The sequence below is a fragment of the Ipomoea triloba genome, chromosome 1, assembly GCF_003576645.1.
Source record: "Ipomoea triloba cultivar NCNSP0323 chromosome 1, ASM357664v1".
Taxonomy (NCBI): domain Eukaryota; kingdom Viridiplantae; phylum Streptophyta; class Magnoliopsida; order Solanales; family Convolvulaceae; genus Ipomoea; species Ipomoea triloba.
The window spans coordinates 25,832,565-25,857,445 of record NC_044916.1 but is presented as its reverse complement, the minus strand read 5'-3'; the positions used below and the strand labels follow the sequence as shown (position 1 = coordinate 25,857,445).

The window sequence follows — 24,881 nt, the reverse complement described above, 5'->3', positions numbered from 1 at the left end:
AAAAAAAAAAATCCCGCGCTCCCGCGATGAGACCAAAATGGTCGCCCAAATACCGGCTTGGTGAAAAAGATGCCCTTGGCACAAAGAAAAAAGGACCATTGTGGTCGCAAAAAAATAATTATAAAAATCCCGCTTCTCAGCGATGAGACCCCTGTGGTCGTTAAAGCACCAGCTCGGTAAAAAGATGCCTTTGGCACAAAAAATCTTGCGAATTTTATCCCGCTTCTGAACGATGCCGCTTTTCAGCGATGACTTTCCCGCTTCTTAGCGATGCCGCTTTTCAGCGATGATTTTATTCCGCTTCTTAGCGATGCCGCTTTTCAGCGATGACTTTATCCCGCTTCTTAGCGATGCCGCTTTTCAGCGATGACTTTATCCCGCTTCTTAGCGATGCCGCTTTTCAGCGATGACTTTCCCGCCTCTTAGCGCTGCCGCTTTTCAGCGATGACTTTATTCCGCTTTTTAGCGATGACTTTATCCCGCTTCTTAGCGATACCGCTTTTCAGCGATGTTTTTATCCCACTTTTTAGCGATGATTGTATTCCGCTTTTTAGCACCGCTTTTCAACGATGAATCTATCCCGCTTCTCAGCGATGAGCTTATACCGATTCTCAGCAAGGCCGCCTTTTTAGTGATGAATTTATCCCGCGTCTTGGCGTTAATGTGGTAGGTCTATATCTGCTCGGCATCATATTATTTTCTCCTACCGCTCGATGGTTGGCATTATCTTCTCCATCTATAGATGTTCGATATTTTTGCATCTCGACAATGGCAGCACAAGGAGCAACATAACTACATCAACAACTAGACATAACCCCTTGTAGTCTTTAATTATTACGCTTTTGGTTGCACTCTTTTTCCCTTAGCTAGGTTTTTTCCACTGGGTTTTTCTTAGTCCAAGGTTTTTAACGAGGCAACCAGTGTAAATCACGCCCCATGCTCAACTCAGACTTAAGGGGTTCGTCACAGTCTATTAAGGCATTCAGATCGGGGAGACTTTGCTTGTAACAAGTTGGCCGCCTGGAGCACATTTTACTTCTCGAACCTGACGACTCTCGCAGATTCAAGAAGTGGGGGACTTGTGATGGGTAAATACCCCCAAGGACTACTGTAGAAATATAATGTATAGTCCGTGTATTATTGTACCCTAAAAGGTCGGGTGTCCCTTAGAAATTGTTAAGGGTTAAATGTAATATTATATTCCTGAAGGGTCAGGTCCTATTTCTATATAAAGGACCTGACCCTCATGTTAATGGCATTCTGAATCATTGGGATCCCTTGCCTCTCGGCCCCCTCTCTCTTGTTCACTATAGAGTTCATGGCTCTTCTTCTCCAAGAAGGAAGCCATGACTTCCTTTCCCTTTTCTCTCTGCATTCATACACACTCCATACACTACATCATACACAATCGAACTACACGTGGTGTGAATCCGTACCCCCGTTTACATTTACACCATCAATGGGTTGTTATGCCGTGGACATGGGTCTACATTCACATACACTATACTCTATATTCACATACACTATGATTTACATTCACAATTTGTAAACTTCACATTCACGCATTACAGGATTATATGTTTAGTAACTATATTCTACATACACATACAATATACTCTACATTCACAATTTGTAAACTCCACATTCACACATTCAAAACTCTATATTCACAGGTTCTATACTCCACATTCACAGCTTGAGAACTCCACATTCACACATTACAGGGCTACAAGTTGCTAGAACTTCTTAACTCTATTACATATTCACATATGCATAACTCTACATTCACGATTTCTATACTCCATGTTCACAATTTGAAACATCAACATTCACACATTTCTGGGCAACTTTACATTCACACAATCATAAATCTACATTCACACAATCATAAATCTACATTCACAATTTCTATACTCTACATTCACAATTTGAAACTTCTACATTCACACATTTTTGGACAACTCTATATTCAGCAATATGTTTATTAATTTAAAAAAACAAAAAAAAAGAAGACAAAAACGACACAGTTTTGGACCCAGGTCCACCTTGCTGGGTCCACAACATAATTTGCCTAAGTGAATTAGATCATATGATGTTTTATTGGGCCTAGATCCAATACGTTATTGGGCCCGCAACTGGGAAATATTTTTTGTACACAATGAGACCATGAAGTCACGAATCAATAATATCGTGAACTATAATCTATATTGCAAGGTGAAACAGTGACATACAAGTTCATTTTCGTATATTGAAGTTTCATTTTCAGTATAACACAAATTCATTTTACTATCTAAAAGTGAATGTATTGTATATTAAAAATGAATCTTTAATATATTAAAAATAAACATTTATCAGTGATTATTTTGCAATGTGAGCTAGAGTTCATGGTCCACACTCCACAGTATAATTTGCCGTCATGAATTCGTAATCCCTCTCAGTCTTGTTGGCTTCTCCGTTTGGTTGGCGAAGAAAGAATAAGATTTCTTACGGAGAAAATTACAGAAGAAATAAAATAGTAATAAGCCAATAATGTTGTAGCCCAATGCCCCAATGCCATAGCCTCATATGTATAAAAAGTTTTATGAGAGATTTAGAGATTAATTTCTTTTTATATGGTAAAAATAGTAACAATATTCCATTACTTGATTAAAAAAATGAATATATAATAAAGGGTATTTCAACAATTTGGTTCACGAAATGTTAGATTACCTTAGGGAATGTTAGATTGCTGGAAATGTTAGATTACTGGTAATGTTAGATTCCGGTGTTTAGTAAAAATTAGGCTATATAATATAAACATGCATGTTTGGTTGAATTTATTGTTTATGTTATAATGGTTATTTTACCTTAATACTCTCATATTACAAATCACCTTGCAAACATGAACATGTGCCAAGTTGCTACAATATAATGTTCTTTCTTTTCCAAATTTATGTTTCCTCATATCTAGTCCTCTTTCATAAAAATAAAATAAATAAAATAAAGTTCAAAAATCAAGCTTTCACCTTGATGTATGTTAAGGGCAAAGAATGTGAAATGGCAAGGGAATCTAACATTACCTAAGATGAGCAAGGGAATCACATTTCCTCAAAAACAAGGAAAAGTGTGATGTGGAGGCAATGTTTGATTCCAAGGAAATGTTATATAACTCCAACCAAACATAGGAATGTTAGATAACCAACCTAATATAACCCTAGTTATCCTATATAACCCGAACCAAACGCCCCCTTAGTGTTTACATGTATAGACAGTATAGTAACTAGTATGATATTAATGTATATAATTACTTTTCCAGTACTTTTGGTTAATTTTTAATTGTTTTTCACTTTTTTTTTGTATATATTTAATATCCGAACAAAGGTCGGATAACCGACCGAACCGAACCAACCCGAAGTTAAAGAAAACCGATAGGATATAGTACAAAATATAATCGGATGAGATCTTCAAATGGCCAATCCGATATCCGATCGGAGAAGGCATCCGTGCACCCGAACCGAACCGAATCGTCCGATGCACAACCCTAAGTGAGGGTCATACCTGGAAGGTTGATACATCTGATTCTATACTATTATTTGCCCTACAATTTAGTTGGTTTTGTTGCTTATTTTCTTTACCTTTGTGAATTTGAGACTCGTTTGTGTGTTACATTTGCTTAAGCTTAAGTTATTCGCGAACGAGGAGCAAAGGAATGATTTTGGACATCTTGGACAAGTTTCGAAAGCATAGGAATCTACCCAAGGTCAGAAATGAGCAGCGGAGCACAAAAGAAGTCAGAAGGCAAACGGAGAAGGCACCTCACGGTCGTGAGGCAGCCCGTGAGCCCCAACGCGAACAACAGCGAGGCACTGAACCTCACGGCCATGATCCCGGCCGTGAGGGAGCCCGTGACCCCTGCTGTTGTCCAATATTTAATGACGCATTCTGCTATCTTTTTGGATATTCCGAGCCCTAGTTTAGTTCAATACATTTTTCATTCTCTTTTGAGTTTTCCATAGCATAGAATAGCTCAGATTTACATACTTGAATTCGTTTGCAAGCTTGGAATCGTGGTTTGTATTTGATTTACTCTTCGAGATTGTTAGTAAAGTTCTTCCCTTTAATTCTTTAATTTCTCATATTTGTTGCTATGATTTCAATAGTTAATTCTTGCTTTGTTTTGTTGACGTTAATAATGAGTAAGTAGTTCGTTTATGAGTTTAGATTATGGATTTATTGCTAATCTTGATGTTCATTTGTGATTATTGCATAAAGGGATTAAATTATTTACCTAGGGTTTATGTTGAATTGGGGATTGATTTCTACTTGTCATTAATTGATGATCACAATTGATTGCTAGTTTAGGAGAGGGATTCATTACAACGAAAGTTGGGTGAAGAGCTCGACCCTTACCAATTCCAACCTAACTTTTCCTACTATGAGAATAGGGGTAACTTGGGGGCTTAAAATGCTTAGGTACTTAAAGACTATGATTGATGCATCACGAAAGTGGGGCAATCTTAGCCTAATTCTGTTTATTGATTACGAAAGTAGTTGAATTGAATTGTTGTGTGCATTGCCCATAAATCCGAAGGTTAATTCTTCCTTCCCTAATTCTGAGTTTGATAGAACATCAAGATTGCAATTCTCCTAATTTGACCAATTTCATTATCATACAGTTTATTATTCACTAGTTAATCTGCTTTCCCCTATATTTGGGATGAGTAAACATCTAGAGGACTGGAGAGTCGAGTCCACTAATCTAACATTCTACCAATAAAATATGTCGATGATTGTTACGCAAGTAAAAAAAAATAAAAATAAAGTTACATTTTTGCTAGTTACTGGCTAAACTTTTGACGGACAGTGGTATACAACTATCAAGTTAAGGACTTTCTTGTAATTTCAAGAATTTGCATTATTGTTGCCTGCATTTTTACAACTTACATTTTTCAACCTGGTTGTTAGAGGTAGTTAAGTGATCCCCATTGCTTGTTGATGTTGGAGCACCAGAGAGAAGATTATGGAGAGAAAAAAACAAATCTTATCAGTTATCACTTCAATTTCAATAATACTGAAAAGCAATGAAATTTAAACCGCTTTAAGTTCACTTCCAATAAAACATATTCCAGTTGTTCCAACCATTATTCATTTGAGAGAACATTAAAAATTAGAACCATTTATTGCTCTCAATAAACTTTAATCCGTCTAGTTGAAAATTATGTTAGTTAGGTGCATGCCATTGCATAGGAAGACAGGAAAATTATACGATGAACCATGTCTTGTATTCTGAACTCTATCTATAAATAAATTGAAAACACATAACATGTTAACTACAAATGCATAAAATGATAATTATATAATAATTATATAGACACATTATTAATGCAGGTATAGAATATTGTACATGCGATTAACAATTTGTATATTTTGTGGGCAAAGTACAAGATATATGAACTGTATAGACATAACTTTTGAATCAGGATTCACAATGTAAGATGGACTTGGACCATAGTATAGCAAGTAATAACTATATGAAGACAATATGGTACAGAATCTTCCAAATTAAGAATACTATTTAATATGTACAACCTAAAAATAGAATTACTATTTTGTATAAAAATAGAAATACAAATCTATAATGTTTAACTCCTCCCCTGATCACAGCTGCAAGCCTGCAACCAAGTTGCCAGACTCACATGTATAACACCAAATGAAAGTCAATTCTTATTTTATGATTACTCAGTGATAAAGGCATGCACCCAAGAAACTATTTACATTTAAGAGGAACTTGGGATCTTTGAAAAACTGAAAGAATTATGTACACTTATTAAAGTATATCAGCAGCCAATAACATCTTTTTTTTCTTTTTCTACATCCAAAGTAATAGGCAATGATGTATTTACAGAGGAAGGATATAATAAGCATATTTCCATATAACTGAAGTTGGGCACTATCTAGGTCTACTCTCTGTTTTCAGAAAGCAAACATATTCTTGCTGCGCCATAGCCCCTCCATTCACAGGGTCAAAGCTACACCTGTAGAAACTAGTGACACAAAAGAAAGGAGATTAGAGGGAAAATATGATGAGCGGTTTTGACTGACAAAATTTTGCAATGAACAAAGTGAATATACAATTATACACACATAAAAAGCAAGTGTAGTGATTTTGTGCCAAATGTTGCGAATGTATATCTTAATAACAAATTAGAGAATAGTGCCTCATACCTCCCGTCCATGCCAGCGATAATAACAGTGTTCTGAGAACCAAATGCAGCGATGAATTGGGTACACTCTGGCAAGTGAAACTGAGCAAATGACCACTCCGAGCTAAAATACCTTGGTAAAACCCCTGATTAGAAGCAGTTGAAAATGAAGCATCAGCATAACTAAGAATACATTCTCACGGGGTAACCCCAACCAAGATGGCAAGAGATCCACACTTGTAACCACAAGGGAATCCTTGCCCTCTTGGTTTGAGCAGGTCAGCTATGGGTAACCTAGGCTGGTTTACTTCCTTAGGGTTTACCTACACCCGAAAGGGTTGTGGGATTTCCCTTGTCATCCAAAAAAGAATACATTCTCACCTCTCATGAATGACAATGACGAGCCAGGGTTGGCACCGGTGCTTGGAGAAATAAGAGCATCAAGTGAAGTTGATGAATGCTGTTGATACAACAGCGCTTGATTTCCAACAGTGCTGCTATCAGTCGCAACATCCTCCCCAACAATTCGCACTCTTAGGCTGTATACATGAATAGTACCTTTGTCACTAGAAACCGACAACCACTGAACATTTGGTGATAGTGCTATACTGTAGATATCGGCTTTGTCTACACCTCTGCGTACCTATCAGGAAATGAATGTAGTAGAATCAGCATGCCATAAAGAAGTATTCGTAATAACATGTTAAAATACTCCTCTTGAAGCAATGGACAGGTTAAGTTCAAAGAAGGGACAACTGCAGGAAACCTTGTTAAGGCAATTTCATCATGAAAATTATTTCTATGAAATCCTAAAAGGAATATTAAAATTTTTAGCATATGCCTTCATATAATCATGTTACCAGTTTAACATACTCCTAAAGTAGTGACTCAGATTGAGGGAAGAAAGTACCTCTTGCAACTGAGTCCCATCCATTGTATTGAAAATTCTTATCAAAGTGCCCTTGGTGCTAGCCGTGGCAAGAAGAAGCCCATCCATTGTCAAGGTTAAGCATGCTATCTGAGAATCATGAGCCTTGATTAATTTTGTCATGTTCAGGCCAAAATGCTCAACACGAACTTGTCCTCGTCGAAGGCCTGGACAAGCCAATACTGATGTATTTGAGTAGTGTGACAGGCAGCAAAGTCCCCTAGGATTCTCCAAAGTCTCTATCTGATGAAGAAGCTTTAGGTCCATAAAATTGTAGACATATATCTTGTATTCAAGAACAACAACAACGCGATCCCGTCGTAGTTTCACAGCACGAACCTCAGATCTAAATGAAAACTCACCAATGCACCTGCTCTGATGATCATCCCAAATAATAACTTTGTTTGGAGGATATTGAGTATTGGTTCTAGCACCAACGAGTGCTAAAATATTGCAACGGAATAGCATTTCAACAATCCCAAAGCCTCCACTTTTGATATCACGTCTGAAAGTCTCCTTGAAGGGATCACAGTTATATATACGAAAACCTCGACTTGTGCCAGCANAGAAAGGAGATTAGAGGGAAAATATGATGAGCGGTTTTGACTGACAAAATTTTGCAATGAACAAAGTGAATATACAATTATACACACATAAAAAGCAAGTGTAGTGATTTTGTGCCAAATGTTGCGAATGTATATCTTAATAACAAATTAGAGAATAGTGCCTCATACCTCCCGTCCATGCCAGCGATAATAACAGTGTTCTGAGAACCAAATGCAGCGATGAATTGGGTACACTCTGGCAAGTGAAACTGAGCAAATGACCACTCCGAGCTAAAATACCTTGGTAAAACCCCTGATTAGAAGCAGTTGAAAATGAAGCATCAGCATAACTAAGAATACATTCTCACGGGGTAACCCCAACCAAGATGGCAAGAGATCCACACTTGTAACCACAAGGGAATCCTTGCCCTCTTGGTTTGAGCAGGTCAGCTATGGGTAACCTAGGCTGGTTTACTTCCTTAGGGTTTACCTACACCCGAAAGGGTTGTGGGATTTCCCTTGTCATCCAAAAAAGAATACATTCTCACCTCTCATGAATGACAATGACGAGCCAGGGTTGGCACCGGTGCTTGGAGAAATAAGAGCATCAAGTGAAGTTGATGAATGCTGTTGATACAACAGCGCTTGATTTCCAACAGTGCTGCTATCAGTCGCAACATCCTCCCCAACAATTCGCACTCTTAGGCTGTATACATGAATAGTACCTTTGTCACTAGAAACCGACAACCACTGAACATTTGGTGATAGTGCTATACTGTAGATATCGGCTTTGTCTACACCTCTGCGTACCTATCAGGAAATGAATGTAGTAGAATCAGCATGCCATAAAGAAGTATTCGTAATAACATGTTAAAATACTCCTCTTGAAGCAATGGACAGGTTAAGTTCAAAGAAGGGACAACTGCAGGAAACCTTGTTAAGGCAATTTCATCATGAAAATTATTTCTATGAAATCCTAAAAGGAATATTAAAATTTTTAGCATATGCCTTCATATAATCATGTTACCAGTTTAACATACTCCTAAAGTAGTGACTCAGATTGAGGGAAGAAAGTACCTCTTGCAACTGAGTCCCATCCATTGTATTGAAAATTCTTATCAAAGTGCCCTTGGTGCTAGCCGTGGCAAGAAGAAGCCCATCCATTGTCAAGGTTAAGCATGCTATCTGAGAATCATGAGCCTTGATTAATTTTGTCATGTTCAGGCCAAAATGCTCAACACGAACTTGTCCTCGTCGAAGGCCTGGACAAGCCAATACTGATGTATTTGAGTAGTGTGACAGGCAGCAAAGTCCCCTAGGATTCTCCAAAGTCTCTATCTGATGAAGAAGCTTTAGGTCCATAAAATTGTAGACATATATCTTGTATTCAAGAACAACAACAACGCGATCCCGTCGTAGTTTCACAGCACGAACCTCAGATCTAAATGAAAACTCACCAATGCACCTGCTCTGATGATCATCCCAAATAATAACTTTGTTTGGAGGATATTGAGTATTGGTTCTAGCACCAACGAGTGCTAAAATATTGCAACGGAATAGCATTTCAACAATCCCAAAGCCTCCACTTTTGATATCACGTCTGAAAGTCTCCTTGAAGGGATCACAGTTATATATACGAAAACCTCGACTTTCCTTGAAGGGATCACAGTTATATATACGAAAACCTCGACTTGTGCCAGCAGCAAAGCAACTGTAGTCCTGGTTCCATGATACAGAATGTAACTCAGTTTCATCAGTGTCACTAGACTCTGATTGAGTATTCCCAAAAGGTCCATCAGTGTCACTAGACTCTGATTGAGTATTCCCAAAAGGTCCAAGATCCCCACTCATGGAATCTTCATATGCACCAAAGCCAGCTGGGGGAATTATCCCTCGAGATGTTGACAAAGTTGAACTCATTGGAGAAGACAGAGTAGACATTTAGAATGCCGCCAGAAGATAATGAAATCTAGAGGGTCAACATTTGAAAATGTTAAAAACATGCAAAATTAATGGATGAATGTAACACCCCCAATTTCTAATACAAGATTAAACATAAATAATCAATCCTTCTTACTAACCATATTGAAAAATAAATGCGGAAGCGAATTCAAACTCTAAACCAATGGCGTTTTATGCCACGTTGGGCAACCAACTAAACCCAAACACACAGGCTACAAAGCTTTCTAACCACAATCCATATTACAACAATTCACTAATCGAATTACAAATCAACTATAATACAACATTTTGAATTCTAAACTAAACCATTTAAACCAAGCAACAACTCCAAGGGAAACTAGCTCTACACCGCACTCTTAGAACGGGTCACTTCTATCAAGTATCACCTATACATATGGAATCAACCACATCTCAATAGTGGGAATATAGATCTATGTCATTAATAGTACTAAGTATATAAGTAAATAATTATGTTTAGTAATAATATGGAGGAAACTAAATCTCAACAACGGGAGGAAGGGATCATCACCGCAGCGATGTCCAACAGGGAACATTAACTCTCTACTGAACCCAAAATTGCTCCCACTTAATCTCAACAAAGGGAGGAAGGGATCATCACCGCAGCGATGTCCAACAAGGAACAGTAACTCTCTACTGAACCCAAAACTGCTCCCGCGTAATCTCAATCAAAGGGACGAAGGGATCATCACCGCAGCGATGTCCATCAAGGAACAATAACCCTTTACTGAACCCAAAACTGCTCCCACTTAAACATAGGTGGAATCAGGACTGCTACCTTAAGTGTGCACACCCCCTAACTGGGATTCCAAGCATAGCAAGTAAATAGCTCCAGCCCTAGTAAAATAAATTTCAGCCGAAGGGACCACAGCCCAATTGGGTCCTCCAAAATATGTACATTTTTACTTATTTATTTCAAAACAGTATAAGTCATCCAAAATAGATTTTCATAAATATTCTCATTGCCCGTAGGCTAGTAAAAATATAATTATTTTTCTCAGAGTCAAGTAGGGTGTACATCACCCATCAATATCCACACTTTTCAAAATATTATCCGTCCTCCAATTTAAAATATAGTAATATGCAAAATAATATATTTTCTCTAAGCCACACATTTCCTTCATAATTAATAGTCCTCCAAAAATAGATATAATTTCATATCCTCCAAAATACATATAGTGTACAAAATGATACATTTTCTCCAACGGAATAATAACCTTTCAAAGTAAGTTTCCTTTCCGAAATAGTAGGATTTTCAACACATAAAAACATTTAGAAATACATAAGGTTATACACCTCTCAACAAAATATAGCTTCAACTCATATAATCTTCCATAAGATTCCCAATATAAATATACACATTTAACTATTTATCACCTCTTTAAACCCAAATACACTTTCAAAACAGTTTAAGGACACAAATAGATAAATAACACATTTGATAAGGCAAAGTAGTTTTGACGGACATAGAAACTTACCTTAAAGCCAAAGCTCTCAAAAGCAATCACCCGATCCTTGGCTCAACTCTTTAGACTAGTCACTTCAACAGAAACCTGTTGATCAATCAATTCTTTATTCGTCAATACTACTATTTATCATTCTCACTTAGTCATCAACATCACCGTTAATCAACCACCACCTCATCATTAAACTTCACCAATCATTAATTAATCAACGTCATCATCCATAATCATCCTCATTTACTCACAATACTGCTATCAGTAAATCAACACCTCATCCCACCATAATTATGTATTAATCATAATAAATAACTAAGTCATCATCATCTTTAACAATACTAATCATCTCTTAATCACCATTAACTACTAACCACCATTATTGATTCATAATATATCATTTATGTCATTAATTCCATCCTTTAGAATTAGTCCATAATTACCCGCATAAATCATCATTATCAACAACAAACTCCATAAACCATCAACTATAGTCAATAATCAACATCTAATTATCATCCATTATTAACCCATAGTCATCTAATCACCACTTAATCATATTGCCATTAGTGTGCCAGTCACTCTTATCAACGTCATTACCTAGTCACCATGAAATTTTCACCATCCAAATCCCTATTTATAAGCATATATCCTTAAATAGTAACCCAATCAATTATCATTACTGCTAATTAAGCATCATTTTCATTTAACTCCATCATTATCTAATTATCTAAATATATTATTATTATTATTAATTATTAATACCATGATCAATAGCTCATCATCCATCCAATAGCTATTATTATTAGCTAAACATTATTAAGACATAATCCATGCATTTCCACAATCATTATACTTTATTAGTTCAATCATCATTATCAAACTTAATCACCAACATTAAGCTAACCATCTCATTTTCCAGATTACACTTCACGTCTACTTCACTATGAAGATTTATCTATCCATAATCCAGCTTCCTTAATCAACAACATAATAATTTCGTCATCATCTCCACACTCATCAATGATTCAATAATAATCCAATCATTTTAAAATTATCAACTAATTAAAATACTTAGCCATAATCCATAAATAACCTCTAATTATCATGACTAAACATTAATCAAAACCTTAATCAATATTTAATCATCACTAATTCAATAACTTAAACCTTAATTATCATTAGTCATTAACCATGGCCATACTACTAATTAACACCTAATCACCATACTTTAAGCTTAATCAAGCCATTAGCAATTAATTACCTTAGAATCCTTATATAACAACTCCTAATCAAGCCTTAATCCATCTTCTTCTTCTTCAGTAATCCACCTTCCCTGTTCGTCCAGTGATCGCCGAAGAAAAACACCACCGTCGCTGCTGATTCACGCCGGAAGGAGAAGAGGGTCCAAGGTCGCCGCTGCTGGTCGGCCGTCCCTGCTCCGTCGAACGAGGGACAGAGGTTGCCGATCGCGGACCTTCGCCGTCGCCCTTGCTACGCCGCCGGACTGCCTCGCCGCCGTCGCCCTTGCTACGCCGCCGGACTGCCTCGCCGCCGTCGACACCACCGGAGGTCCGTCGCTGCTCTGTTTTGCCGTTGATCTGCTTGCGTCGAGAGGTAAGGGGAAACGAGAGACAGAGAGCCGAGACTCGAGAGGGAGAGATCAGATAGAGAAAAATAGGGCTTTTGATTTGCGGTCTTTTGGGCAATGAACAATTATATGGTAGCCGATGTACATATATATCTATGTATACATACTTAAGAGTTAAGATTTGTTTGTCTTAAAATAATTGGGCTTGAGTAAATTGGGCTTCAAAAGAACAAATTAGGCAAAGAAAATTAAGTCATTTGGACTAAGATTTAGTTTGAGTCCAAACTTAGGTTCAAAACAATAATATAAATGTCACAGGTTTGTTTCATATAAACTTTTAAGTCAAAATTTGATAAATAAATTTACTCATTAAACAGGACTTTTAAAATCATAAATAAATATATAAATATTTTGTACCAAATCATTTAAAATAAATTTTATAAAATATTAAATTATACACTTGCTTAACGAAAATTTATTGTAGGTGTAGACACAGAAAATTTGAAGCCGACAAATGGGCTGATTCGTATGTTATGGGCTTCATTTTTTATGTAATTGGGCTGATTATTGATTTATTTGGACTAATTAAGTTGTCCAATTAAATTGGCCCAATTGCCCAAATTGAATATAATTAATGGCCGATGGACTCAAATTATAAAGATGGACTGATCCATATTTGGCCCGTCAGGAAATATTTATATATTTAAATTAATTATTTAATTTAAGTATGTGATAAGATATTCATATATTTAAATTAATTATTTAATTTGAATATGTGATAAGATTATGAATTTGGATGCAATGGTGGCTAAATACATTCTAGATAAATACTCATTTTATCCTAAATATTAATTGATAATATAAGGATAATATTGAAGAGTTTGAAGCCCATCAAAAGTCTCTCATATTCCCCCTATAAATAGAGCCCTTCATTCATTCTAAAAGACACACTTGAGGAATTGAAGAACTGAAGAAGCTCTGAATTGAAGAAATCGAGCCAAGCTAAAGTTGTTTGAAGACCAAATATTCAAGTGTTCAAGCTAAGTTAAAGCGAACTTGAAGATCAAGCCATTTGAGTCCGGAAGCCCTTCAACGAAGATCAAGCAACAAAGCCCTTCTTTGAAGAACAAAGCCGCTTTCCGGAGGCCCTTCAGTTAAAGTTTCAAGTCAAGTAAAGCAAGTGAAGAATCAGAGGATTTTCTAGATAGAGATCTGTACCCGCACAATTTTGAAATTCAAATATATATACTTTTCACTTTTTCTTCTTAACAGTAGGAGCTTAAATTAAATATATAGTTTTATTGTAAAAGCTTAATAAAATAGGATTTTAGAGAAAATGATTTTAGCTAATAAAATTATAAAGTATAAAATAATTTATTTAAATTTGGAAGTAAAATAATTTGTTTTTGAAAGTATTTGAGTTAAAATATTTAGGATTGAAAATAAATTTTATTTTATGAATTATTTTACCAAAATATCAATTGGTTAAAATATCGGGGTGTTACAATGAACCGTCCACATAATATTTTGATCTAGGCTGCTCTATATCATTACAAGGTATTAGCAAAACACGAAGAATAGAACGCAGAATTATGTCCTAAACAACATGAGTAGATGACAGTATCTCATAAAACAAGAAAAAAAAATAAAATAAAATAAAATAAAATAAAAAAAGCATCCATTCATGGAATACATTAATGAGCATTGATTTTTCAAGCTCAAAGTTGTTATCAATTTCATTACTGTTAATATCACAACGCATTAACTACTTAGCGAACTCATCATGTTAAAGAAACCTTTACCCATCATTATAACATTACAATCCAAACTAGTGAGCTTTAAATGATTAGCAAGGTTTTAGCCATTAATCAAGTCTCTACTTAGGAGCAATTATGCAGTTCAACTGACTCTTCTAGAAGCATAATATACAACATAAACTTTGAAAACTAGGCTAGATAATCAATCAACAAACTAAGAACTGAGCAATAATGAGATAAAACATCTCTAATCATCCACAACGACCGCTCTCTCAAATCTCTGTGAAAGAGCTCATTCTTGGCGTTAGACTACTCACACTTTAGCATCGAATATTGATTTCCACCGATAATATTGCAATCAACAACATCAGACGCACAAACTAACCAAAAAACACACTCATGATTTCGAAATTAAAATAAAGAAACCCTAATTTGAATGAACAGCCTGTGTGCCCGAATATATACGTATTTTCAGGCATAAGCAAAATGTTTAAACAACATGTATATCGAGCATTTGGTTGAAGCTTGAATATTAGAGGGAGGAAGAAATACATTATGCAAGAGACACATAGGGAAGAAGATTAGTATTTGAGCAATTACAATAATACAAAAATTATTTATCATTCTCACCCAGTTTTATTTTATATCAATTTATTGAGTAATAATTTTTTCCATCTATTATTGGTAAACAGTAAATTGTTGTTCTAAAAATATTAAACAAATCATAACGTTTCTGTTTTATGGTATTTTTTTTTTCTTATTTTACATTCTGACTAAAAATATTGTTATTCACAGTAGCATATAAGTGTTAAAGATTTCATTATAATCAGGACATTGCTTAGTTTGGGATGGACATGAAGAACTATTTACTATTGAAACAGATGGGACATGAAGCAGGACATTCCTTAATTTAGTATCATTTTCTGCAGGCTTTTTAAAATGATTTTTTTGTTTGGAATACTCTTAACCCTATTACATGTAGTATAGGTCCATATACTTTCTCAACCTACTGAAGCTCAACAAAGTCAACATTGCCCCCACTGAGGCTCAAACCCATGACCTCCCACTTGGGAGAATCACTTCATGCCGCTTGACCACAAAGCCTTTAGTGGCTTTTTAAAATGATAGTTGTGAACATTTTGGATCATTTTCTACAACAAGCATAGTATATTTATCCAGTTTGTAGCTCATTTTTTTAAATAGCATATCTATTCTTGGTGGTTTATTTTTTCAGCTAACTTATTACTTTATAAAATAAGTTTTTATAAAATGCATCTTCTTTATGAGTGTATAAATAATGTTAAAGAATTTGCTTTAAAATTTTTCTTATTATGTCCTTATTATACTTTTTATTTTGGAACTGTCGGACTGAAAGCAGGTTGCATTAAATTCAAATGTGAATTGTACGTTTAAAACCTTAATACATGCTGCATTTACATGAATAGAATGGGTCAGGCAATACTGACGAATAATATCATATACATATAATTGTTTTCCAACATTAAATTCATATCGTTTTTAGAACATGTTTGAAAATATTTTTTAAAACTAATGATGTAAAAGAATCGAATATGTATTCATGCAGACAAAATAAGCAATTTTTGTTCTTGCAAATAGATCTGGCAGAAAATCAAAGTTTTGAACACCAAACAATTTGATTCATTATAACAATTTGAATAAAAATTTATATTTATACTAATAGAATCAATATATCATATATAAATAATAAAATTAAAACTTAGATAAATGTGTACTATGATTGTTGGTATGTTTCGGCGTGTGAGATTGTTTGGCGATTATTCAGTTTTGAGGTTCAATATAGTGTTGGGAAAAATCCCACCTCCTGTGACAATCAAAATCACAGAACCACACGGTACACAAATACGAGATAATATATAATAGCCCAAAAATAAATATGAACACAAGGAACACAAGATTTACGTGGAAAACCCCAAAATGACGGGGAAAAACCACGGGCCACCAACAACAACAATTTCCACTATCACAAATCTCGTGTACATAGTTTTAGGCTACCACATGAGCCAGACATCCACAAACTATCAAATATATCAACTCCTAGGCCAAAACATTCTTCTACATTCACAGGCTAAACATAATAATATCTCGTACTCAAAAATATTCAACTACCACGAATATGATGAAAATGAATACTAGTAGTACGAGAATATCCCAAAATATGCCTGGAATAAATACAAGCTGACCTCAAAGAATTGATGAAGATGAACCCAAGAAGCTTAGGCAAACTCCATGACAAAATGGCACCAAGATGAAGAAGAGAAAATGGTTTCTTCCCTCTACTGCCGACTGCCGAAATGGAATGGGAAAAAAAATGGGTTTTCTTGCTCTGTTTACTGCATCACTGTGTGTCTCTCTCTCTAGCCGAAAAAAGAGTGGAATGAATGGGAAATTAAATTCCCTTTCTCTGCTGCCGAGAAGACCAAAGAAAGTGGAGTAATGCATGCCTGCCAAATATTCCATTTGTTGACAAAGAATGCATGTTGCTTCCCACTACATTTATATGTATATATATATATATATATATATATTTTATTGTTTTTTTTGTTTTGTTGTGTTTTGTCCTTCCACATGGAGGGACCCAACAAATCTCCCCCAACTGACTATGTGGAAGACATCACCATCCCAGCGATAGAGCAACACACCTCAAACTTCCCTCTTGGCAACACTTTAGTCATCATGTCTGACCCATTATCATCGGTATGAATCTTTTCAAGTTCAAGCATTTTGCATTCCAAGATATCTCTTATCCAATGATATCTCGTGTCAATATGTTTTGACCTGTAATGAAACGTAGAGTTCTTTGCAAGATGAACTGCACTCTGACTATCACAATAGAGCACATACCTGTCTTGAACAAACCCGAGCTCCTGAAGAAACTTCTTCATCCATAGCATTTCTTTGCTGGCCTCAACAGATGCTATGAACTCAGCTTCAGTGGTAGACAAAGCAACACACTTTTGCAACCTTGATTGCCATGAAACTGCTCCCCCTGCATAGGTAATCAAATAACCTGAAGTAGATTTCCTGGTGTCAATGTCTCCGGCCATATCTGAATCAGTGTACCCGGTAAGAATAGGTTTTCCTGTACCAAAACACAAACTCAAACTTGAAGTACCCTGAAGATATCTTAGAATCCACTTAACAACATCCCAATGTTCTCTCCCTGGATTTGAGAGAAATCTGCTAACAACACCCACTGCATGAGCAATATCTGGTCTCGTACATACCATGGCATACATTAAACTACCAACAGCTGAAGAATAAGGAACTCTTAGCATTTCTTCCTTGTCTTTCTCACTAGAAGCACATTGTTTCTTGCACAACTTGAAATGCATATCAAGAGGTGTACTGACTGGCTTAGCTTCATTCATATGAAATCTCTCAAGAACTTTCTCAATGTATTTCTCTTTCATATGAAATCTCTCAAGAACTTTCTCAATGTATTTCTCTTGAGATAACCACATCTCAAGAACTTTCTCAATGTATTTCTCTTGAGATAACCACAGCCTTTTGTTTTTCTCAATGTATTTCTCTTGAGATAACCACAGCCTTTTGTTATGTCTGTCACGGATGATCTTCATCCCAAGAATTTGCTTTGCTGGTCCCATTTCCTTCATAGAAAAGGACTTACTCAACTCTTGTTTCAACTCTTGAATTCTTGAGGCATTGCGACCAACAATCAACATATCATCAACATAAAGCAGCAGTATAACAAAGTCATCATCAGAATACCTGTTCACAAAAACACAGTGGTCTGAAGAAGTCTTCTTGTACCCATGCTTACTCATAACAGAAGTAAACTTTTTGTACCACTGCCTCGGAGCTTGCTTCAAACCATACAAACTCTTTTTCAATCTGCAAACATAATCTTCTTTCCCTTTGACCTTGAAACCCTCAGGCTGTTCCATATATATCTCCTCATCTAAATCACCATGGAGAAAAGCTGTCTTCACATCCATCTGCTCAATTTCTATATCCGAATAGGCTGCTAGGCCTAACACAACTCTGATGGATGAAAATTTCACAACAGGAGAGAAAATCTCATCAAAATCAATACCTTTCTTCTGGCTGAAACCCTTCACCACCAATCTAGCTTTGAACCGTGGAACTGAAGTGCCCTCTTCATGTTTTACTCTGTAAACCCACCTATTTTTCAAAGCTTTCCTGTTCTTTGGTGCCCTCACTAACTCAAAGGTATCATTTGCATATAAAGAGTTCATCTCATCCTGCATAGCCTCAAACCATTGTCTCTTTTCCTCACTCTCCATAGCTTCTTCATAAGACTCAGGTTCTCCCCCGTCAGTCAAAAACACATATTGACTGGGAGAATAACGAGTAGATGGCCTCCGTTCCCTATCAGACCTTCTCAGAAGATCAACTGGAATCTGCAAAGGAACTTCTTGTTCCTGGTGCACAACATCATCAACATGACCATCTACATCAGCTGTATCATCCTGATAGACCGGTACAGGATCACCATTCTGACCATTTTCCTGAACCTCATCAACATCATTTGTATCTTTGCGGGAAACTGGCTCAATGTCAATCAAACTTCCACTGTCACGAGATTCTGGCTTTTTCACTTTGTCAATATCTTCAATGGTTTGATTTTCAAAGAACACTACATCACGGCTTCTGACTAGCTTCTTCTGAACTGGATCATACAGCCTGTAGCCAAATTCATCAAACCGATAACCAATGAAAATGCACTCTCTAGTCTTCGAATCCAACTTAGATCTCTCATCTCTTGGAACATGCACAAATGCCTTACAACCGAAGACTTTAAGGTGATCGTAAGAAACTTCCTTTCCACACCAAACTTTATCAGGAACTTCATTTTTCAAAGCAATAACAGGAGATAAATTGATTACATGAACAACTGTGGAAACCGCCTCAGCCCAAAAAGAACTAGGCAACTTTGCATCATCAAGCATACATCTAACTCTCTCCATAATAGTTCGGTTCATCCTTTCTGCTAAGCCATTTAACTGAGGTGTCTTAGGAGGAGTTTTCTGATGTCTATTGCCATACTTTCTGCAGTACTCATCAAACGGTCCACAATATTCACCACCATTATCAGTACGGATACACTTCAATTTCTTTCATGTCTGTCTCTCAACAAGGGCATAAAACTCTTTAAACGCACCAAGCACATCACTCTTGTGCTTCAAAGTGTAGACCCAGAGTTTCCTAAAATAGTCATCAATAAAGGTTACAAAGTAATATGCACCTCCAAGTGATCTAACCTTCATTGGTCCACACACATCAAAATGTATCAAATCAAGTGGCTCTGACCTTTTTGTAGGAGGATGGCTCATGAAAGAAACCCTTCTCTGTTTTCCAGCCAAGCAGTGAACACACTTGTCCAATCTAGTTTCTTTAACCCCAGAAAGCTTACTCTTCTTGGCAAGGTAATCAATCCCCTTCACACTCATGTGACCAAGTCGTTTATGCCACAATTCTGATGCACATTCTTTTTCTACCACATTCACTGAATCATCAGAAACAGAACTTTGCAAAGAGTACAAGTTAGAAGACTTGTTACCTCGTGCAACAACCAGCGAGCCTTTAGTGATTTTCCAATGGCCATCACCAAAGAAACAACAAAAACCGTCATCATTAAGTTTTCCTATAGAAATAAGATTCAATCTGATATCTGGTGCATGCTTGACATTTTTAAGTACCAACTTTGTGCCATTACTTGTCTCAAGGCAAACTGTACCGGTACCCGTCACCTTCACCTGACCATCATCACCCATTTTGAGCTCTCCAAAGTCACCTGGAGTATACGAAGAAAAGAATTCCTTCCTTGGTGTAACATGGTAGGCTGCACCTGAATCCACAATCCAAGTTGTCTCATGGCATGAAACGTTGATGGCGTTCTCATCACAGGCAACAAGTAAATCTGTTCTAACTGCCGCAACTTGATTCCCAGTGTCACCATCTTTATTGTCTTGCTTCTTTTCTCTTTTCCACTTGAAGCAATATTTCTTGATGTGTCCTTTATTACCACAATAATGACATTCAATATCCTTGTACCTTGACCTTGACTTGCTTCTGCTTTTATCTCTACCCCTCTGACCCTTTTGCTTGTTTCTCCCCCTATCATCTGTAACCAAAATATCTGACTGCGAAGTAGAAGTGTCTTGAGATCTTCTTCTTGCTTCTTCATTCAAGATACCACTCTTTACATATTCCATGGTCGCAACACCGTTGGGAGCAGAATTGGTCAATGAAACCCGAAATGTTTCCCAAGAATCTTGTAGAGTATTAAGCAACCAGAGACCAAGTACCTCATCCTCAAATTTGATGCCCATACCAGACAACTGATCAAGAACGCCTTGAAAATCATTAACATGATCATTGATCAATGTACCTTCCCTGTATCTTATATTCATCATCTGGTTCAGCAAAAACAATTTGTTATTGCCTGTCTTAGAAGCATACAGGGTCTCAAGTTTATTCCATAGGCTCCTGGCATGTGTCTCATTAATAATGTGGTTTAAAACATTATCTTCAACCCACTGTCGAATATATCCACAAACTTGTTGGTGTTCAAAGTCTCACTCCTCATCTGACATATTTTCAGGCTTTGCACTTGCAAACACAGGTAGATGTAACTTTTTCACAAACAGGAGATCCTTCATTTTGGCCTTCCAAATGTGATAATTTTTACCATTTAATCGTACCATATTACTCGTATTTGCCTCCATTTCAAATATACCAAATTATCAACCAGGGCTCTAATACCACTTTGTTGGGAAAAATCCCACCTCCTGTGACAATCAAAATCACAGAACCACACGGTACACAAATACGAGATAATATATAATAGCCCAAAAATAAATATGAACACAAGGAACACAAGATTTACGTGGAAAACCCCAAAATGACGGGGAAAAACCACGGGCCACCAACAACAACAATTTCCACTATCACAAATCTCGTGTACATAGTTTTAGGCTACCACATGAGCCAGACATCCACAAACTATCAAATATATCAACTCCTAGGCCAAAACATTCTTCTACATTCACAGGCTAAACATAATAATATCTCGTACTCAAAAATATTCAACTACCACGAATATGATGAAAATGAATACTAGTAGTACGAGAATATCCCAAAATATGCCTGGAATAAATACAAGCTGACCTCAAAGAATTGATGAAGATGAACCCAAGAAGCTTAGGCAAACTCCATGACAAAATGGCACCAAGATGAAGAAGAGAAAATGGTTTCTTCCCTCTACTGCCGACTGCCGAAATGGAATGAGAAAAAAAATGGGTTTTCTTGCTCTGTTTACTGCCTCACTGTGTGTCTCTCTCTCTAGCCGAAAAAATAGTGGAATGAATGGGAAATTAAATTCCCTTTCTCTGCTGCCGAGAAGACCAAAGAAAGTGGAGTAATGCATGCCTGCCAAATATTCCATTTGTTGACAAAGAATGCATGTTGCTTCCCACTACATTTATATATATATATATATATATTATCGTTTTTTTGTTTTGTTGTGTTTTGTCCTTCCACATGGAGGGACCCAACATATAGGACACTGGCGGTTGAAAGACTAAGCTTCCGCTAATGTTTTTTTACCGTGAAGTGTTTAATAATGTGTAATATTTTGTTATGTACATAATATACATTAACTTTTAAAAAAATGTTGTTCATGTTTTTTCTTTTGGGTACTTTAAACACCTTTATTATAGTTGGCATCTAATAAATAAAATTATTTTTGATTCATTATAACATTACAAACAAATCTTTAATATTTAACCGTGCATCACACGGGACAATATTAGTAATAATAATAATAATATAATTGACCCTACTAGAAATAATATAGCTTCACCTTAAAAATGAGTCATATTCCTGTTGGTCCCAAGGGGATGGGGTACAAGTCTAGAGGGGGGGGGGTGAATAGACTTGTATAAGATTTTGCAAATCTTTTCGACCTCTCGTGTGTATTGAACTTAGGATGTTTAGGTTCGATACCTCACGAGGTGAAGACAAAGTTTTATGCGCAGCGGAAATGTTATCCCCTTTTTAGTTTGCACGAGTTTGAGTTAGTTCGAGAGGTGTGTTTATATGTAGTGCAATCGAGAGGTTAGCGAGAGATAAAAGCAATAAGTAAATGCAAGAGAGATTTTTAAGTGGTTCGGCCAACCCGCCTACGTCCACTCTTCTTCCAGAAACTCCCTGGAAGGATTGCACTAAAAACTTCCCTTTTTAGTACAATATCGAGCGCTTGAGCTTTGATCACGAAGCCCGCCTCAAGCCTCAGNGATCATGGGTCTTGCATATTTTCAGCATATTTCATGGAGTTGTGATCTTGTAACTTGAACCTCTTGTCTTGTAGTGAATATTCTATAGTTCACTTTCTTGAGTCCATGCTCCACTTTCGTCTTTTGGTAAAAGTTACTCTTTTTATATTCCCATTATTCCTTGTTTGTAGGGAATCAGACCACTTCAGCATTGGTGCACCTTTTGACCGTTTGTGGTGGAAATCTGACGTGTCATCCATTTCCGCCCATTTTGAAATCTTCACGTTCGGCACCTCTTCATTATTCTATCTCCATGATATACTTCTTCTCCAAACTCTAAGTATGTTTCCTGACCGTCAATCAGCTTTGTTGGAGAATTGTTAGTGTATCGAGACCAAGGTTGATATCTTGATTGCTTGATGTCTCGAACTCAAATATCGAGAGGTCTATCTCTCGAACTCTGTTTATGTCTCGAACTGGATAACTGTATCGAGAGGTCCTACCTCTCGAACTCTGCTTATGTCTCGAGACTTAGTTGATGTCTCGCAGACCCTTATTCCTCCAGTGTTGTCCCATGCTTTCTTCTGATCTGTCTATATGATTACAACACGAGACTTCTAAGATGTTCAAACAGGTTTACCTTAAGCTTAAATATTTTTCGAGTTGAGCTCAAAGTTACCCGGTTGTATTTTCGCTCTTGGTTTACTTGTCGAACTTACAGCGTTTTGCCTATGTATCGAGACTTGGGGATTTCTACTTATCAGTTGGTATCATCAAAACCTATTACATGATGTTCCTAACAATTCCTAGTTCAAGTACAATGTTTCAAATTGAGATACTGCAGCACATTAGATATTGACTACCCATAAAAATATGTAAATCCAAATTCGTGGGCAAGAGAGAATCTTTAAGGTACCATGAAATCATATACCTGTTGTTATAGCTTTAAACTTCTTATAATGCATTGACTTTGTCTTTATTTTTTTAATGATTTTGATATGCTTTCTTTATGTGAGTAATAGCTGCAGTACACACAAAATCACAGACAAAGGTGGTTATATAAACATTCCTTTCTACATAAATGCTGAGTAGCATTGTTGTTGATTGTTCATTGCTTTGAGTAATTGTATTCTTGCTACTGCTATTCTGTTAATAGACGTTCATGTCTTGTTGTTGTTAAATGTTAGATTTTCATTGTAGGTAATGGAAATGTGAAAATACATTATTTAGTTCATGTGTTTGGGTAAAATGAATTTTCGAATAGGAACTGATATGACATTAGCAATCTTGGCCAGACAATTCTTCATAATATTGGCTAAAATATTACAATGCTATATTTGTCGAATTTAGAAAAACGAAAATTAATTTCCATTTGCACACACACAAAAGAAAATGAAAATAATTAATTGTTTGGTTTCAAATCTCAAATGCATATTTAGATATTAATATTATAAGTAATCTTGCGAATACAAAAAAATGAAGAGTAGACCAATTTGCACAAAAAAATGTTAGGATGACATCTCTTTTTAAATAAAACATCTATACTTTGCATTAGGATACAATTTTATTTATAATAAACAAAGTCTGAATTTATTTTAACTTTTCTACACTTTTCTCTTCACACTTTTCCTTCCATCCGCAATTTATTTATACTTTTATATGGCCCAACTTATTTACGAGCACGGTGCAAGTCAAATTAAAAATCGCCCCTGGTATGAGGTAAAGGTCCTCTATCCATGATCCATTATAACATTACGGATAATATGTATTTTGTGTGTGTAAAAGTGGGAATATATATTTATATGTAAATATAGTGTCAAAATCTTAAACTATGAAAAAAAAATTAACTTTAATTATTTTTAATTTTTTTTGTTAATATACTATTTATTATCAAAGGCTTAAATCTTGAATTTATGATTTTTTTTGGATTCACTGAATTTAAGAGTCTCTATTATATGCCTTGTTAATTTTTGAGTTTATATGCTTTTAGAATTTGTACCATGTCTTTTCCAATAATGATTTTATTTTCTTTTATCAATTTCATGTATGATAGAATAATTTTATTAATTTTTTCTTAAAATCTTAGAATGCATATTTGAATTGGTAATTTTATATGCTTAGTGCTTGTCTATTTGATAGTT

The 24,881-nt window shown here is 35.9% G+C and overlaps 2 protein-coding genes across 3 annotated transcripts; both read right to left on the bottom strand.

Moving 5' to 3' along the window:
• Positions 1–5,690: 5,690 nt before the first annotated feature.
• On the bottom strand, positions 5,691–7,677 carry LOC116011199 (autophagy-related protein 18c-like; the record flags this gene model as incomplete). Its single annotated transcript, XM_031250733.1, has 4 exons — positions 5,691–6,023; positions 6,205–6,328; positions 6,564–6,825; positions 7,093–7,677. Coding segments are annotated over 4 exons (1,065 nt in total), but the record flags the coding sequence as incomplete, so codon positions are not given.
• A 48-nt stretch (positions 7,678–7,725) lies between these two features.
• LOC116031554 (autophagy-related protein 18c-like) lies at positions 7,726–12,791 on the bottom strand. 2 transcript variants are annotated; one of them, XM_031273790.1, is made up of 6 exons: positions 12,357–12,791; positions 11,114–11,188; positions 9,341–9,624; positions 8,733–9,298; positions 8,204–8,465; positions 7,726–7,968 (listed from the first exon to the last, which is right to left on the bottom strand). In XM_031273790.1, the coding sequence occupies exons 3-6, from the start codon at positions 9,594–9,596 to the stop codon at positions 7,754–7,756; spliced, it is 1,299 nt and encodes a 432-aa protein (XP_031129650.1). In that variant the 5' UTR covers positions 9,597–9,624; positions 11,114–11,188; positions 12,357–12,791; the 3' UTR covers positions 7,726–7,753. The 2 variants fall into 2 exon arrangements, with proteins under 2 accessions (XP_031129650.1, XP_031129659.1); XM_031273799.1 differs by lacking the exon at positions 11,114–11,188.
• Between the last annotated feature and the right edge of the window lie 12,090 nt (positions 12,792–24,881).